Here is a 19087-nt window from a genome sequence, read left to right as displayed (position 1 = left end):
CCTTTGGTTGGTACAATGTGAACTGAGGCCACCTGTCACTTGTGCTGGGCTTGTGACCAATTAGTTGAAGTTATGTTACAGGCCACAACTGGCTGCCACTATGTAGCACCTGATAAAAGTGACAATGCAAGTTGAGACTGGATGTCACTTGTGCTGGGCTAGGGCCGCTTAGCAAGAGCTACAAGGTGTGCTGATGGTTGTAAGACCTGCCTGGTCCACATCTACACCCTTCCCATCAGTCTCAACATGTCTTCTTCTTTATATCCTTAGCTATAGGAATTCTTTTCAGCTAGTCTTTAGGTGTTCTCAGTGATGGTTGTTCTATAATTTAGTTGTAATTTTGGTGTGATTATGGCAGGAGGTGAGCACAGAGCTTACATACTCTGTCATTTTGATCTGGCACAGCCTGTCTTGAATGTATATTGTTTCAATTCAATAAGGTTAGCATTAGAAAATGAATATAGATAGCATTCTTCTTAAGTCATTTAAGCAATAACTAGTTCTAAAACAGAACACCTGTTTTACTCCAGAGGACAAAAGTACCATATTAGTCTCTGAAGGCTGGTTTTATAAATTACCACAATTTGGTGGCATAAAATGAGAAATATTTTCTCATAGTTCTGGAGGCCAGAAACCCAAATCAACATATTTTTGGGAGGACTGAGCTCCTTCCAGAGGCTCTAGAGATTATGTTCTTTGCCTTTTTCAGTTTCTAGTGGCTATCAGCATTCCTGGGTTGTGACTGCATCACGCCAATTTCTGCATCCATGGTCATATTGCCTCCTCTTCTTTTCTGTGTCTCTTATAAAGACAACTGTCAGTGGACTTAGGGCCTATCTGAAAAATCCAGGATAACCTTATCTCAAAGTCCTTAATTATATCTACAAAGTCCTTAATTATATCTATAAAACAAAATAACAGAACATTCACATTTCTAGGAATCTATATATATATAAAAGGCTAATACACAAAGTTTGACCGGAAGACTGGGAATTCAGTCACTCTCTATGACGTGTGCTGACCATCAGGGGGCAGTGCAGAATGAAGGCCCCAGCCAGTAGCCGGCAGCCAGGGAAGGAAGGCCCCAATCGGCCCTGATCCCCGGCTAGGCCTAGGGACCCTACCCATGCACAAATTTTGTGCCTAGTTATGCTATAAGCTTATCTTTTTGAGGGCTACCATTTAGCCTACTATAGGAACTCACAGGCAAAAATTTTATTCAACCTGACAGGCGTTTCCTGGCCATGCACATATGCACCACACTTGCAAGGCATGTGGGCTACAGTAGCACCCATGATGTCCCAGAGGCTTGCAATTTGGCCTGCTTCCTCATGGTCAGAGACGCCTTAGAGGATAAGACTTGCGCAGAAGGAACCGTGGGTGGAGAGTATAGCAGATGGAGGGGACACCCGATAGAGGGTGGGGCAAACACACAGACCGTGCCCAGCAGTGCACAGGGAGGGTGGCCTGCAGAATGAGAAAAAAGAAGAAAATTTTATCTATATACTTACTCCTTTGCTGACTGGAGAGCCCTCGTAGGTTTCATATGGGCCATGTTCCTTGGCCAGATCACAGCTGGCTTCCAAGGCTCCATAATAAATGGTTTCAAAGATTTGCTTATTCAATAACTGGGCCTCTGGACTCTCAAAAGGATACCTCATCAGAATAAAAGCATCTGCCAGACCTTGTACCCCAATTCCAATAGGGCGATGACGTTTATTTGATAAGTATGCCTTTATGCCAATAGGTTTAGAGAAGAAAGAGACATTACTGAACAGAAAAAAGCAACATTCTGTACCAAATGACATACACTCTTTTTATCTGTTTTCTCACACCATTCCAATAATAACTATTTAAATGACTAGAGGCCCGTTGCAGGAAGATTCCTGCAAGAATAGGGCTTCCTGCGACTGGAGAGAAGCAGAGAAGGGAGCGAAACCCGCTGAGGCGGGCTTTGCTCCCGCCTCCACCGCCCGGCTTGCTTCACTCCCGCCTCCACCGCCTCTACTTTGCTCCCTTCTGCAGCACTCCACTTCCTTCTACATTGTCTTCAGTCTTCGTTCCCAGCCGGTATACACAAATTAACCGCCATCTTGGCTGGGTTAACTTGCATATAGTCGCTCTGATTGGCTGGTGGGCATAGCGAAGTTATGGTCAATTAGCATCTTTGTCTTTTATTAGTGTAGATGCCTGGCAAGCAGACTGTGATAAACTCCCTTCACGTTGAATTTCAATAATTATCAATAAGCAGAGATATCTATTCATACCTCTGGGATAGGGTAGTAGTTAATATCAATAATCTTATTCAAATTTCGGACAACGACTTTGGTGACTTCAGCCAGCTTCTTAAAGTCATATGTGTGTTCTGATGTGACATACATATTCAGGGCCAGGGAAGCCAAGTTACAAACTGCAACCTGGAATGTAAAGAAAAAGAGTCAAGAATCACAAAATTTTTATTTCCTCTCTGTGGATAACACTACCATATAAGCCTCTAACACTCTACCATTAAAATTTTTCATGTTTATCTTTTACTTCTCCCTCTTCATCACTCATCAGTTCATTTCTAAATCCCAGTATTTATTCACATGAGTTATAACATGCACCAGTGAATAGGTAAGATGAGGAAAAAATCCTGTGTTCCATAGTACATGGCTCTATTACCCCTTATATCACATTGTGTTATAATTTTTTATGTATATCTGAGTAGATGTGCCCTGTCCAATACAACAATCACTAACCACATGTAATCAAACGTAAATGAAATTTAAAATTCAGTTTTTTCAGCTGCACTAGTAACATTTTAAGTGTCCCACAGCCACCAGATACAGAACATTTCGATCACTGCAAGAAAACTCTTCCAAATTACACATGCCCACCTCACCCTCACTGAGATTCTGACAAATCCTTAACAACAGAGGATCCAAGTTGATGAATTTTGGAAAAGCTCTTCAGGTGATTCTCCCATTACACTCACTATACTAGGTAATGACATTTCAAAGGTCGGGATCATATCTTATCCATATATTTTTAGTATGGGCGACACATCTGGCATACAGTAAGCTTAATAATGTTGAATTAAAATACTTTCGTTTCCATTTTTATTATGACTATCCTAATCCAAAACCTCAATGCCTCTCACCTAGACTCCCTTGTGCCCTTCATACTTACTCAATTCTATACTTGTTGCCAAAGCACCCATTTTCAAAACATAGCTCAAATCATGTAAGTCTATTAAATGCTAGAGAGAGAAAATAAGACAAAAAAAGAAGATAAGAGTCCTGGGGATAAGAATGGAAGGAATGCCATTTTAAAATAGAGTTGTCCAGAAAGACCTCAATGAGAACATGACATATGGACAAAGAACAGAAAAAGTTAAAAAGCAAGCCATGTGCCTATGTGGGGAGAAAGAGTATTAACAGCAAAAATCCTGAGGCATCCCTGGCTGGTTTGGCTCAGTGGTGAATGTCAGCCTGCCGACTGAAGCGTTGTGGGTTCGATTCCCAGTCAAGGGCATATATCTTGGTTGCAGGTTTGATCCCTGGCTCTGGTTGGGGCACGTGAAGGAGGCAACCAATTGATGTGTCTCTCTCACATCAATGTCTGTCTCTGTCTTTCTCTCCCTCCCTCTCTGTCTCACCCCTCCTCCATCCCTTCCACTGTATGAAAATCAATGGAAAAAATATTCTTGGGTGAGGATTAAAAAAAAGGGGTGAATCCATGTTTGTCCATATTTTTAACAAATTTCTTTGTCAGAGGGTGAGGTGGGCATGTGTAATTTGGAAGAGTTTTCTTGCAGTCTATAATATAATCTATCTTGTGTAATTATTTTAGTATATGTCAATTTCCTCCAACTGAATTATAAGTTTCCAGGGGGCAGAGGCAGAGCCATATTCATTTATATTCCCAAAACACTTAATACAGTGCTTTACACATAGCATGTTTAACTCACCATTTTCTCCCTGACTTTTCTTTTGTCATGGTATTTTTTTAGGTCCTACAATTTGTGTTCTGCTCCTTCCTCCTCATTTTCATAGTTTATATCCAGTATCCAAAAAGCTGTCATCCAACTACTACAACAATCTCTTTAATCTAACCACAAACCTCTTTTCTATAACAGAAGTAAAATCTATCCTTCTCATCCCACCATTTTAATGCTATTTTCCTTTCTGAAACCTACACAGGCCTATGATACATTCCAGCTTTCACCTACTAACTCTTTTCCCCTGCCAAAATCATCTCTACCAATACCAAACTTTAATGTATTTGCTACATCAAAACAAATTTGACACTCATTGCATAAAACCAATCCATATCTCTGATCTGTCATACAGACCTTTCTTCCCAAATGGAAGCTTTTCCATAAACTTTTTTTTTTTTTTTAACTAAATCTATATCTCCATTCTGGCCTTGTCTCTTCAGTGAATCACCTTAAAGATTTGAGATTAGAATTTTCTCTCACCATCACTGAAAGGATTCTCTACAAGTTTACATACTTTAAACTGAAAGAGCATCCTAACACATTTTTGTGTTTGTCCTAAACTACCATGACTGTACATTACTATTTCCCTCAAGTAAAGAGTATTACAACAACATGTGTGTAAGAAGCAGGTGACTGACTTCTAAATGGCTTAGACTAAAAGATATTCAAGGGCACAGATCACACCTCTTCTTTCCTGTGTAACTGCTATTTTGGTGCCCTTCTGCTTACCAATAAGCTATAAAATTTCCCTTCACCCATCTCAAGTGAAATCAAGTGAGGGATTCACAAATAATTAACTTCACTTCCTAAAATTCACCTCTCAGTAGTAGATTTAGGCAGAAATTTTTCTACCTACCTCATCTTTGCTGGTATATTCTACTATTTCTGTGCACAGGTTGCTGCATTTGATTGTTCCCAGGTTCTGCTGATTGCTCTTCCGGTTACAGGAATCTTTGTAGAGCATGTATGGGGTACCTGTCTCTGTCTGAGACTCAATAATCGCATACCAAAGCTGTTGAGCTTTTACAACTTTGCGAACACGACCCTGTTTCTCATAACTGAAAGACAAAGCTAATATTGCTTTAACAGTCCCTAAGAAAACCTTTATTACAGATAACATGAAGAAAGGCACTGAAATATAATATTGTAAAAATGCAAATTTTTTTACTAAACATAGCTAAGGAAAAAAATAAGGAATATGACATTTATTGTACTCTCACTAGCGCCAGTGAAGAAAGCCAGGCAATTTTAAATCTCTTCAAATACAACCCAAACCCACTAAATCAACACCACCTTCCAGAATAAAAAGAACAAAACCTAAAATAGTCAAATTGTGCTTTTGTGCAAAAGTAGTACCATTGTGCTATTAGTTAATGACATGTACTGTCCTAGTTGATTCTGATTCCTGTATGCAATACAAATTTATCAAATGTACTATATGACAAAGCAAAATAACCCTGCTAACTCACTGCCTTCATTTTTAAAAGCATCAAAAACTCAAGCAAATATTAGATGTCCCAAAGTTTTAAGAAAGAAAACAGAAACCAAAATTTTGGTAAAGATTCAATAAGTAAAGCTGACCAAAATAAAATTACTAGTCATATTCTCTCCTAGATGCTTCCAAATATTCCTAGAAACTGGCTAATGAAAGATATTGTTTTGAAATGTGGATCCCCAAATAAGAGAAAAACATGTAAAACATTATTACTTTCCTATTTTTCCCATACCTTTCATATAGCTTCTCAAATTCCTCTCCCCAAACCTCATCCAGACCAGGACACTCATTTGGACACATTAAAGACCAGTCCTACAAAGGGAAGAACAGTATCACACATGAGAAACTTCAAATAAGCAACCATACATAATCCATTAGAAACACTATAATGCATAGGGTGTCTTTCATAGACTGTATGGGAAATCTGCTATAGAAATAACCACTTTAGGCTCAGGTCCAAATATCTAGTTCTGCCTGTTTGTATACAATTTTAAGCATATAGGTCAGACAGCATCTACTTTGGAAAATAAAAACCCAGGAAAGCAGGAATGACACCTCTTAACTTGTTCAAAATACCTTCTGTAGCAAAACCCATGGGTAGACTATTCCTAAGCATGATTTAAGATGATTAAAGAAAAAGCTTATGTGAATCAAGTAATTATTACTAACAGGTATCCATCTCTCACCTGATTAGTCTCCACTCGTTTCATGAAGAGATCTGGAATCCAAAGGGCAAAGAAAAGGTCCCTGGCACGCTGTTCTTCCTTTCCTGTGTTCTTCTTTAAATCAAGAAACTCAAAGATGTCTAAATGCCAAGGCTCCAGGTAAATAGCAAATGCTCCAGGTCGCTAAGGTAAACAATCATCAATCTTTTCAGAATCAGAATGAAACAAAGAAACTTCATATTTTCCAAAGCACTTTTATAACTCCTTGGATCTTCACTGCAATTAATGAATTAAATGAGATAATACAAATAAAAGTCCTATAAGAATATAAATTAGTAATATTTTTCTTATAATACCAAGTGTAAAAAAAGAGTATTTGACATAAAGAAAATGTGGAAAGAAAGATTAAATAACTTGTCCAAAGTGATACAGTGAACTAGAGATGGAGCTTCCTCTTCAGTTGTTCTGCAGCTCACTTTACACTATCTAACATGCATAAAGCCCAAAGAAAATCACTTTAACTTTGACAATAATAGGTTGTGCTTTTACTAAGTCAAAAAGGTGCTATGTCTTATCAAGGTCCCTATAGATTTTTTAAAATTATTTTTAAAAATGTTTTTATTGATTTTTTTTAGAGAAAGAAGAAGGGAGAGGGATAGAGAGATAGAAACATCAATGAGAGAGAAACATCATCGATGGGCTGCCATCTGCATGCACCCCACAGGGGATCAAGTCCACAACCCGGGCATGTGCCCTGACCAGGAATCCAACCGGCAGCCTCTTGGTTCCTGGGTCAATGTTCAATTGCTGAGCTATACCAGCTGGGCTAGATTTTTTTAAAAAATATATTTTATTGATTTTTTACAGAGAGGAAGGGAGAGGGATAGAGAGTTAGAAACATCGATGAAAGGAAAACATCGATCAGCTGCCTCCTGCACACTCCCTACTGGGTATGTGCCCGCAACCAAGGTACATGCCCTTGACCAGAATCGAACCCGGGACCCCTGAGTCCGCAGGCCGACGCTCTATCCACTGAGCCAAACCGGCCAGGGCTAGATTTTTTTTTTTAAGTACACCAGAGAGAAGTTCATAAACTAAGAGATGATTAGTATGCCTACATATCCATGAGATGCAGGCTCATGTTACAAACTATCCTGCTGATAATATTAAACAACCCAATCTTCTCAATTTTACTTTTACCTCTATAAAATAATGCAGAATTTTGTTTATTTTTTTAAAAGATATTTTCATTGATTTCAGAAATGAAAGGAGAGAGATAAGGAACATCAATGATGAGAGAGAATCATTGATTGGCTGTCTCCTGCATGTCCCACATTGGGGATCGAGCCCACAACCAGGGCGTGTGCCCTGAGCAGAAATCAGATGGTGACCTCCTGGTTCATAGGTCAACACCTAACCACTGAGCCATGCCAGATGAACCAGAGTTTTGTTTCTTTAAAGAAAAACTTAGAAGATATATGACAACTCCTTTTCAAGATTAAGTATTAATATAAGTCACAACTTTAGCAGTTGTCTGCAAATAAACTATCATGTAAAAAAGTTGCTGACTAGATCATTGGCTGTCTGGAGCCAGTATGTATGAGCAGGAAGGATAGGGGTGATTGATATAAAGGTGCAGGAGGAAAAATTTGGGGGTAATGCCTATATGTATGGTAATTACATAGTTAAAACCCACCAAAATGTACATTTCAAGTATGTTCACTTTAAAGTAAATCATACTCATTAAACTGATTTTAAAACTTAAAAAAAGGCAGTTAGAAACACACAATGAATCATCTTATGATAAGCATGCATGGCTAATAGTTTTTAGTTCTGATTTCCAGTACTTTCAAGTGACAGAGCATACCTTGTTCCCACCTTGATCCACATATCGAGCTGTATTGTTATATACTCTCAGCATTGGTACAAGGCCATTGGAATTGCCGTTAGTCTGAAAGAGAGACTGAGAATAAAGGCATCTGGGGGAGAAAAAGGGGGCTCAGCAAGAAAAATAACAAAATGACTAAAGAATGAACAAAATACTCTTTCCTAGTCTATAAAGTTTTACATGCTCTCCATTTTACCTCTGCTTTGAAAATATAATGCCCAATAAAATCAACAAATTATTGAATAAATTATAATTATATACAAAGTTATTTCACAGTATCTCTAATTTACAATTAGACATAATAAATACAAGTCAAAAGAATCCAATATCAGGATAAATTCCACACCTTATAAATATTTATTCTCCAAAGAATTCAAGGCAACTTACAATAAGAATTATATGCAATGGGTAAATCAAGACAATAAACAAGTAAATAGAGATTCTCAGCAATAAATGGATTCTGGAATGAAGGTAAGAAAATATAGACTCCTAAGACTAGAATAAACCTCATCAAATTTCAAAAATAATCCTTCTAACCCATGGCAAGCCTTTGAACAGTCTAGAACAGTTATGGCGAACCTTTTGAGCTCAGCGTGTCAGCATTTTGAAAAACCCTAATTTAACTCTGGTGCTGTGTCACATATAGAAATTTTTTGATATTTGCAGCCATAGTAAAACAAAGATTTATATTTTTGATATTTACTTTATATATTTAAATGCCATTTAACAAAGAAAAATCAACCAAAAAAATGAGTTTGCGTGTCACCTCTGACACGCGTGTCATAGGTTCGCCATCACTGGTCTAGAAAGATAAACGAGCAATGGCTCACCCTATTATGTAAAAGTACTGGATATATCGCAGCACCTCCAAAACACCACATGGAGTGGTTTCCTTCTGGACTCTGTATCTTTATTCTATAGAATTAGATATTTTCTTCAGATTACAAATGAAGAAACAAACACAAAGATGTAAAGTAACTTGCACTTGGCACTACTAGTAAGTAGTGGAAATAGGATTTAAATCCGGGTCTTACTTAAAATCATTATCTTGACTCCCAAGGAAAAGTGAAGTAGCAATGCTTGAATTTACATCACAGAATGTCGATGTTTAAAACTTAATCCTGGCTCTATCACATATTAAATGACTAATCTCTGGAAGTAATTTAACTTTCTAAGCCTTAGCTTCTTCACTTGTTAAGTGAATACAATAGTGCCTGTAGGCCCTACACCCACAAAGTTAGTGTAAGGCATAAAGTTCCTACCATGTGTTTGTAATATTATCTATGTCATAAGGTTGTAGCTGTAGTAAGAATTAAATGAGTAGTTCATGTAAAACTTTTTATAACAGACTTAGTACACAGTAAGCAATCAATAAATGACAGCTGCTATTATTATAAAACTAGAGGCCCGGTGCACAAATTTGTGCACAGGTGGGGTCCCTCGGCCTGGCTAGCAATCAAGGCCTATTGGGGGGCCAGCCAGTCAGGGGGAGGAACCCCAGGAGGTTGGCCAGCTGGGGGGAGGGACCCCGGGAGCTTGGCCGGCCGGGGGGAAGGGGCCACAGAGGTTGGCCGGTGGGGAGTGGAAAGTGGCTGTGGGAGGTTGGCCGGCCAGGTGTGGGGGGGACCCCCGTGGAAGGTTGGCTGTGAGAGTGCACTGATCACCGGGGGTGGGGTGGGGGCAGCTCCCTGGTGGTCAGTGCACGTCATAGCGACTGGTCGACCAGTTGTTCTGGTCATTCGGTCATAACAGTTGTTTAGGCTATTATATCCTAATATATAAAAAGCCAGGGTCATCATGACCGAAACAACCAGACGGACGACAGAACAGCAGGCTGCGTTGGGTGACCAGGTCAGCAGGGGGGTTAGTGAGGGATGACCAAACAACTGAACAGCAGGCTGAGTAAGGCGACCAGGCCAGCAGGGGGGGTTAGTGAGGGATGACCAAAGACTGAACAGCAGGCTGCGTGGGGCAACCAGACCAGCAGGGGGGTTAGTGAGGGACAACCAAACAACTGAGCAGCAGGCTGAATAAGGTGACCAGGCTGGCAGGGGTGGCAGTTGGGGGCGACCAGGCTGGCAGGAAGGAGCGGCCAGGCCAGCGAGGAGTGGGGGGCAATTAGGGGCAACCAGGCTGGCGAGGGAGGCATTTGGTGGCAACCAGGCCAGTGTGGGGGGACGAAATTAGGAGCAACCAGGCCTGTACGGGTGGCAGTTAGGGGTGATCAGGCCGGCAGGCAGAGGCGGTTAGGGGTGATTAGGCTGGCAGGAGAGGCAGTTAGGGGCAGGCAGGCAGGCAGAGGTGGTTAGGGGTGATCAGGCTGGCAGGGGGTGGGGACAGTTAGGGGAAATCAGGCAGGCAGGCAGGTGAGCAGTTAGGAGCCAGCGGTCCCAGATTGTGAGAGGGATGTACCGGATTGGAGAGGGTGCATGCTGGGCTGAGGGGACCCCTCCCCCATGCATGAATTTCGTGCACCGGGCCTCTAGTATATAGATAAACCAGAAATCTAAAATATAAAATAAATCAAAATCTCAGATAAAAAGGATCCTAGAGATCATCTATACTAAACCTTTAATAAGACAGATGAAAATGAAGTCACAAGCAGTGAAATGACTCATTCCAAGTCACACAATCAGCCAGTAACTAACAGACTTAGATTTACCAAGCCTCAGCATATGCCCTCTCAACCATAAGCTTGGTTGCTTATGGACTTGAATTTCTCTAGTCTATACATTTTTAATCATACAATAGAAGCTTACCCCAGCAATGTAGCTGCCAGTAGCTCGAATACAGCTCACAGCAACACCAATTCCCCCAGCAGACTTGGAAATCAATGCACACTGCTTTAGTGTGTCATAAATGCCTTCAATACTATCATCTTTCATACTCAGAAGGAAACAGCTATAGGGGAAAGAAGTCACAACTTATGAAGGAAATGAAGCAGAGTCACAGAAATAACTACATAATCCAAAGACAGTAAGTTAGGCAAATAAAAGATTTGAAGTTTACAAAATTACTAGGTGTTTTTACAAGAAAAAATATATAGTTACCAGCTATGAGATAGTAAAACATATCAACATATATTGTTTTGTTGTTGTTTTTTGTAAGATGATTTATTTCATTTATCAACAACATGGGGTCAGAAAAGCCCAATTGTAGGGGATCTTCTTATCACTAGAACCAGTCTCAAGCAACCTTATGCAACTCTGCTCCCTCTCCAGTGCTTGGGAGCTCTCAATTGATCTCCTAGCTGCTGGGTAGGTGAGGGGCCCACCCTACCCCTGCCCATAGAAGGGGGCTCAATATACCTTAGCCGCCTCACCCAGGTGCCAGTGCACAGATCCCTTTGGAGGACACCTTCTCAGCCCAGGAGGGACCAGAACCAGGGAGGCCAAGACAGCTGGTGACGGCACACCCTGTGTGAGCTGAGAAGCAGCAGGCCTGGTAAACCCCTTCAGGGGACCAGAGCCTTCCCGAACACTTCCCCCTGCATGGTGATCCACAGCCAGGATCAACAGAGCCCCACAAAGACCTGCTGCAAGCTGGCAGTTGGCTGGTGTGAAGGGAGGGTGGCAAGAGCCAGCCGGCTGGGGGTGCAGAAGGGTCTCGATGCCCTGGGGCAAAATGCTCAGGCCTGGGCTACCCTCCGAGCTCCTGCCACCCTTCCCTTCCTGTTGACACCAGCCCCAGAGCCCTAATCTTCGATGGAGTTGTTAAACTCCTCCCAGTCAGACACACTCATAACTTCCAAGGCGAAGTCCAGGTCAGCCTGGCTGTCAGGGGTCCCATGAGATGGCTCCAGGAGCAGGGAATGGGGCAGGGTGAGCACACAGGCTGCCAGGCCCAAGATGGAGTTGTCCAGCCGGGGCCCCTCCTCCCAGCAGTCCTTCTCCATATCATAGATGTGCATGTAGTCCGTGCAGCTGCCACGGTTGTGTGAGCAGCCACTCAGCACATAGATCCTGTTGTCCAGCACAGCAATGCCAGGCTCACCATGCCCTGCTGGGAGTGGGCAGACAGATGAACACTGCCCAGATGTGCAGCTGTAGCAGGCCACCTGGTACACATCCCTCCTGTAGCCAGCATCATTGTTGCTGCCCCTGATCACATACAGCTTTGTCCAGGAGGGTGGCCATACGTGCCAGGCCCGTTGCACAGGCCCATCCAGCAGAGTGTGCCAGGTGTTGCTGTCTGGGTCATAGCAGTGCGTCTCCCTTAGGTAGTCCTCCTCTCTGCGGGTGTAGGTAATGTACATCTTCCCCTCCAGTGTGGCACCAGCATGGGCATACACCTCCCTCTTGAGTGAGGCCACATAGGCCCAGGTGTTGGTGGCAGGGTCATAGCGCTCCATAGCATTCAGGTCAGTGTGGTAGTCACAGCCTGCCACTGCATAGATGTCCCCGGCCAGAACACACACACACACACACACACACACACACACACACACACACACAGGTTGGTGTGCTCCTGCTGCAGGGACTGGATCTGGAATCAGTGGTTGTGCTGCACGTCATATCTCCAGCATCAGAACTCAGCACGGAATCCCTGGACATTGTTGTCCCCTCCAATCAGATACACAAAGTTGTTGAGCACTGCGATGCCCTGGTTGGACATCTGGGGGGCCAAGGGTTTTAAGTACTTGGCCTGGTCACTGAGAACAGTGGATGGTGTGGAGTGAATGTCCCCAAAGCCCACAATGCACTGGAAGTCTGACTGCAGCTCTGTCTGTGGACTCTGTAGGCTAGGCTGCAGGCTCATTTTGGTGGTACACGAGAGCATTGGCTACTGTGTTGCTCAGTGGGCTGGGGTCCAGCTTGTCATGCAGCCGCTGCAGGACCTAGGGTTCCATTAGGAGAAATCACACTGTCTCAAGGAGCTTGCGGGGGGTGGGGGGTGGGGGGGGAGTCTTGCAATGAGATCTGGTCTGCTTGCACCTGCTCCAGGCAGGGTGTAATGGTAGAGCAGGGCACCTTCATACACCTCGGTCTTGCAGACCTTCTCCAGAGGAAGCTGGCGGTACTTGTCAGTCCTTGAGAAGGCCACAAAGTTTTTGAGGATATAGGTGTCCAGCTGCTTGGTCAGACGGCTCAAGTCAAATAGCTCTGCCAGGCAGTAGACATCAAGGATGTTCTCCTCATCCACCCAGGACACAAGGAAATCACAGCAGAAGTGGATGATTTCTGGGATCTGAAGCTGGCAGGCGACAACCAGCATCTGAAGCTGGACATTGCTTAGGCTGAGCTTCAGCTCAGAAGTGTACATGAAATGCAGGATTTGGCACATGGCATTGTAGGACACACTGTGGATTAGGAGCTCTTCCTGTTCCATTTCCATCAATCCCCCAGCAAACATTCCTCCAAAGTAATCACAGGATGCAGCCAGCAGGATGTGATGGGCTTCGATGTGTCTCCCCTCCACCACCAGGACTACATCAAAGAGGATGACAGTCCCGAAGAGCCAGTAGCCCCCGGAGCAGGGCCTGGGAATGCCGTGCACTTCGGTAGGTGTTGACACAGTGTGGATGTGAGGGCTGCGTGGGCAACTTGCACAGCTGGGTGAACTCTACCATTCTTTTTTTTTTTCTTTTAAATAAATCTTTATCGTTCGGATTACAGTTGTTCCCCCCTTTCCCCCCCATAGCTCCTCTCCACCCAGTTCCCACCCCACCTTCTGCCCTTACCCCCACACTGTCCTCATCTATAGGTGTACGATTTTTGTTGCCAGGTCAAAGGTCATACACATGGGTACTGTAGCTATTTCCATCCGCAACGTGTCCCTGTGCTCGGAAAGGTCTCTCACGACTTGTTCACACTCTACTCAGAAAGGGTGTGGAGCCACGTTACGGCTTTTTAAAATAATGTATCCTCTTATGTTTAAAATGAGGATTTCGCTACCAAAACTGAGGAGAAAGCAACACTACAGCTGCTCTCGCCCCTCTCGCCCTTCGGGTGATAGTTGTGTGTTGGGCTGCGAGCTGGTTCGCAGGCTGTCGACGAAGCCGTCTGGGCGGCTCGCGGGGTTCCACTGGCTTCCCAGGGCCGTCGCAGCCTTGCAGGGGCCGTCAGAACTTCGCAGGTGCCGTCGCAGCCTCGCAGGCGCTGTCGCAGCCTCGCCGGGGCCGTCGCAGCCTCACAGGCACCGTCACAGCCTCACAGGCGCTGTCGCAGCCTCACTGGGGCCATCGCAGCCTCACCGGGGCCGTCGCAGCCTCACGGAGGCTCACTGGGGCCATCGCAGCCTCGCAGAAGCCGTTGCAGTCTCATAGGCGCCGTCGCAGCCTCGCAGGGGCTGTCTACCATTCTTTTTTTTTTTTTAAATGAAACTCTTTGCTTTTTAAAAAAATATATATTTTATCGATTTTTTTACAGAGAGGAAGGGAGAGGAATTGATGAGAGAGAAACATCAATTAGCTGCCTCCTGCACACCCCCTACTGGGCATGTGCCCACAACCAAGGTACATGCCCTTGACCGGAATCGAACCTGGGATCCTTCAGTCCGCAGGCCGACGCTCTATCCACTAAGCCAAACCGGTTAGGGCATCCTCTACCATTCTGACCACCACCGCATACCTTACCGCCTTGGCCATCAGCTTAATTCTTGGCAGCATGAAGTCAGGTTTGCAACAAAGGGAAAGGGACAGCTCGGGAAGAGGAGAGGAGGAAGTGGGTCCTAATTTCCAGACAGGGAAGCCTCGTAGGGGTGCCCACTCAGCGGCCCTCTGGAACAAGCCTCCCAGGAAGCAGAGTTGGAGCATCTGGGCGCGCCAACCCTGTGGCCCCGGCCAGGCGGCCCCACAGAGGCCTGGGGGAGGAGCCGCAGGAGGTGGCAGCAGCCCCGAGGTCTGGCGTGCCCAGGATTGGAAGTAGAACTGGCAGCCGCAGCTTTAGGACCAGAGATTTTGCACTGACAGCACAATCTCTGGCTTTTGTTAGGAAACTGCCCGGGCTGGTGAGGCTGGGCTCTCTTGGCTGCAGCCCCCAGGACCCAGATCCTGCAGCAGCCAGGGTTCCTGCCTGTCGTGCCCCCACCACATCAGGCCCCTGGCCCTCCTCAGGCTGCTGCCCTGTGCCTGCATCTGCTCCCACATCCATCTCCACTTTCACCTCCTAATCCAAATTACCATAATCTCTAGTACAGACTACTATAAACATCCCTTAATTAGCTGGCAGTATTTACTTCTATATATATATAGATAGATAGATAGATAGATAGATAGATAGATAGATACTAGAGGCCCGATGCACGAAATTTGTGCAAGAGTAGGTCTTCCTTCCCCCAGCTGCCAGCACCACTTCCCTCCAGCACCGGGTCTTCCCTCGCAGCCCCAGCTTCGTCTAGAAGGTCATCGGGTTTATTAGCATATTACGCTTTTATTATTATATACTAGTGGCCCGGTGCATGAAATTCATGTGGGGGGAGGGGGTTCCCTCAGTCCAGCCTGGACCCTCTCACAATATGGGACTGCTGGCCCCTAACCGTTCACCCGACTGCCTGCCTGATCGCCCCTAACTGCCCTCTGTGCCAGCCTGATCTCACCCCCAACGGCCCATCCCTGCTGGCCCGATCTCACCTCCAACTGCCCTCCCCTGCCGGCCTGATCACCCCTAACTGCCTCTGCCTCGGCTCCCACCACCATGGCTTTGTCCGGAAGGAAGTCAGACGTCAGAAGATGGCCGGTCAACCCTGTCTAATTAGCATATTACCCTTTTATTAGTATAGATTATGTAGGATAGGATTGCTTAAAATGGAGGGGGGAGAGAGCCTTTTTCAGCAGGAGGAGATGCTCTTTGCAGACATCTATATCTGGACTGATAGCCAGCCACATGCACTATACTGCCAAACTGGTCATTAAAAAATTGAACCGCTTTCTTACTCCTTACATCAAATAGCTGTTGCCCTTAAAACCCCTTAAAACCCCTCCTTAGCCCCCCCCTTAGGTTCTGCCTTCACAGTTCACCCAGATTAAGTTCTGATTCGTTGGTTTCGATGCCAAAAACTCTGCTTCTTAGGCAGCCATTGCCTCCTGGCCCTTCACCAAGATAGGTTCTGATCAGTCAGTTTCAATGCCAGTCAGAGTCAATGAGCCTATCTCTGGGCCTGATCAAAGAGATGGGGCTGATCAGCAGCCCCCAAGGAGGCCCGGAGAGAAACAGATGTGCGGTTGCTGGTGAAGCCCAGAGAGAAAGAGAGAGGGAACAGCTGATCAACAGCTGCTAGTGAAGCTGCGGATCAGACCCTGCCTCTGTCTTTGGGCCTCTCTCCGGGCCTGATCAGAAGCCCCCTTGGCAGTCAGTGCTGGGTCGCCACGGCAATCTAGCACTGACTTCCAGTGTTCAGTTGAGCTTTCGGTCGTTGTGGATGTTACAGACCCTAGCTCTTTACACACACACACACACACACACACACACACACACACACACATATACATACACACACATATATACATGTATTTTATTGATTTCAGAGAGGAAGGGAGAGGGAGGGAGATAGAACTATCAATGATGAGAATCATTGATAAGCTGCCTCTGCACGTCCTACACTGGGGATCAAATCCGCAACCCGGGCATGTGTTCTAACCTGGAATCGAACCATGACCTCCTGGTTCATAGGTCGACGCTCAACCACTGAGCAACACTGGCCAGGCAGTATTTACTTTTTTCTAAACCTGACTGAGATATAAATTCACATACCATAATATTCCCCATTTAAAGTGTACAATTAATGGCTTTTGGTATATTCACAGAATTGAGTAACCATCACTGGAATCAAGCTTAAAATTATCAGCATTTGTCTCCCTCTAATTCATTTACCACATTAAAGAGATGTTTCCAGAATGCAAGTCTCATTTAATCAGAGCAGAAGTGATTTAAATGTTCATTAAATTAATCTTTCTGTGATCAATTGCCTAGTTTTTCAGGCCGTTTATTTGCCTAGTCAAAACCATTTCAGAATTTTAAAACTGACTATAGATGATGCATACCTAGAAAGTTGTGGGCGGTTGGTGCCAGCATTGAAGAGAGTGGGAGAGGCATGGGTAAACCACCTCTCAGAAAGAAGGTTGTATGTTTCAATAGCAGCATCGATATCTTCTTCGTGAATCCCCACAGATACCCTCATCAACATATGTTGTGGTCTTTCAGCCACTAAAATCAAAAGAGGAGTTTTCACATGATGGAACATGTCAGACAAACTAGGCTAGACATGTACCTGAGTCAAAAAGAAAACAATTTTAAAAAGCAGGACAATTAAAAAAAAAAAAAGCAGGACAATTATTCATAAACTAGACCTAAAGTTACAAATGTTAGTCAGAGTTTAGACAGAAATATTAAGGCAAATAGCTCAAAGCTCTATATTCAGTCAAATGCACAGAAAATAAAACACACAAACATCTTTATGCTCACCTTTTCCATTGATCTTCAACAAATAGGACCGTTCTAGAGTCTAGAAAAAGCAAAGCAACCAAAAAACTTCCAGAACCATTCTTAAAGACACAGTAGATATAACATTCACAATAAGTCAATCTATTTAAATCTTCTCAGTTTTCATATAATTTTTTTTCATATAATTTTAAATGAAAATAATAATAATATATTTACTCTTACTAACTTCAGTTGGAACATTATCAATTGGCTATTTGTTTTGGAAAAGACTGCATGAAAATTTCTGGAGAAAGTTAGCTCTATATTAATATGCATAACATCAATAGCAGAAGTTACAGTATTCACCATCATCACAATGGTTAACAGGTATTAAGTACTTATAACAGGCTAGGCATTGATCTAAGCAACATACTCACTTATCCTCAACAGAATTTGTTGTTAAAATTATATTATACAGATGGAAACCACCGTGCAATGCCAGAATTATAAAGGTTGAATGACTAAAAATCATAACTTTTGCAAAAGAGAGTCACTGTGTCTGGAGAGTACAAAGCAAGATGGAGAATGGCTAGAGATGATTTGGGGATGTAGACCATCTAGACCAGGGGTCCTCAAACTACGGCCCGCGGGCCACATGCAAATACAAATATTATATTTGTTCCCGTTTTGTTTTTTTACTTCAAAATAAGATATGTGCAGTGTGCATAGGAATTTGTTCATAGTTTTTTTTTTAAACTATAGTCCGGCCCTCCAACGGTCTGAGGGACAGTGAACTGGCCCCCTGTTTAAAAAGTTTGAGGACCCCTGATCTATACTAATAAAAGGGTAATATGCTAATTAGACCGGACATTTTCCGGTCATCCTTCCAGACAAAGCCACGGTGGCGGGGGCCAAAGCAGAGGCAGTTAGGGGTGATCAGGCTGGCAAGGAAGCAGTTAGGGGAGGCCAGGCTGGCAGGGGGGCAGTTAGGGGTGGCCAGTTAGGGTTGGCAGGGGACCAGTTAGGGGGTGATCAGGCAACCAGGCCAGCAGGGGGGCAGTTAGGGGGAGGCCAGGTTGGCAGGGGACCAGTTAGGGGGTGATCAGGCAACCAGGCTGGCAGGGCACCAGTTAGGGGGTGGTCAGGCCGACAAGCAGAGGCAGTTCGGGGCAATCAGGCAGGCAGGCAGGCAGGCAGGCGAGCGGTTAGAAGCCAGAGGTACCTAACCAGAGGTACCGATTGCAAGAGGGATGTCCTGGAATGGAGAGGGTGCAGGCTGGGCTGAGAGACCCCCACTCCACCCCATGCACAATTTTTGTGCACCGGACCTCTAGTTAAGCTTAATAAAAGATTCTGAAGAAAAAAAAATTTATTATACTATCCCCATTCTAAAGATGAGGAAAATAAGCATAGAGACTAAGTAACTTGTTATTAAGAAGTAGAGCAGAGCCTGGGGTGTGGAGTAGGAGGTGGCAGTGGAGGAACTGAGACAAAGAGAGAAAAATACATAGACATGGACAACAGTGTGGTGACTGCAAGGGGGAGGATTGAGGAGGAGAGGTGGAGAAGGGTATGGGGGCATAAATGGTGATGGAAAGAGACTTGGGGTGGTGAACACACAAAATAATGTATAGATGATGTGTTGTGGAATTGCGCACATGAAACTTGTATAATTGTGTTAAGCAGTAATAAATTAAA

The 19087-nt window shown here is 44.2% G+C and overlaps 1 protein-coding gene and 1 pseudogene across 6 annotated transcripts in view; both read right to left on the bottom strand.

Annotated features, from left to right (window-relative positions):
• Positions 1 to 19087, bottom strand: part of RRM1 (ribonucleotide reductase catalytic subunit M1) — a 50073-nt gene that overhangs the window by 14359 nt on the left and 16627 nt on the right. For 5 of the 6 annotated variants that reach the window (XR_002830660.1, XM_006094517.3, XM_023758714.1 and 2 more), the window contains 9 exons: positions 17432 to 17471; positions 17011 to 17173; positions 10790 to 10931; positions 8010 to 8093; positions 6164 to 6325; positions 5710 to 5789; positions 4839 to 5040; positions 2268 to 2417; positions 1512 to 1733 (listed from right to left, as the gene is read on the bottom strand). Coding sequence is in view for 5 of the 6 variants with exons in the window: in XM_006094517.3 (XP_006094579.1) it covers positions 1512 to 1733; positions 2268 to 2417; positions 4839 to 5040; positions 5710 to 5789; positions 6164 to 6325; positions 8010 to 8093; positions 10790 to 10931; positions 17011 to 17173; positions 17432 to 17471 (1245 nt within the window). In the remaining variant the exon portion in view is untranslated. The remainder of the gene's footprint in view (positions 1 to 1511; positions 1734 to 2267; positions 2418 to 4838; positions 5041 to 5709; positions 5790 to 6163; positions 6326 to 8009; positions 8094 to 10789; positions 10932 to 17010; positions 17174 to 17431; positions 17472 to 19087) is intronic. The other variant, XM_023758716.1, reaches the window with a different exon arrangement.
• Positions 11128 to 13599, bottom strand: LOC102418579 (annotated as a pseudogene).

Source organism: Myotis lucifugus, unplaced genomic scaffold, assembly GCF_000147115.1.
Source record: "Myotis lucifugus unplaced genomic scaffold, Myoluc2.0 scaffold_138, whole genome shotgun sequence".
NCBI classification, from domain to species: Eukaryota; Metazoa; Chordata; class Mammalia; order Chiroptera; family Vespertilionidae; genus Myotis; species Myotis lucifugus.
Note: the sequence above shows the minus strand (reverse complement) of the source record. Positions and strands in the feature narration are given on the sequence as shown.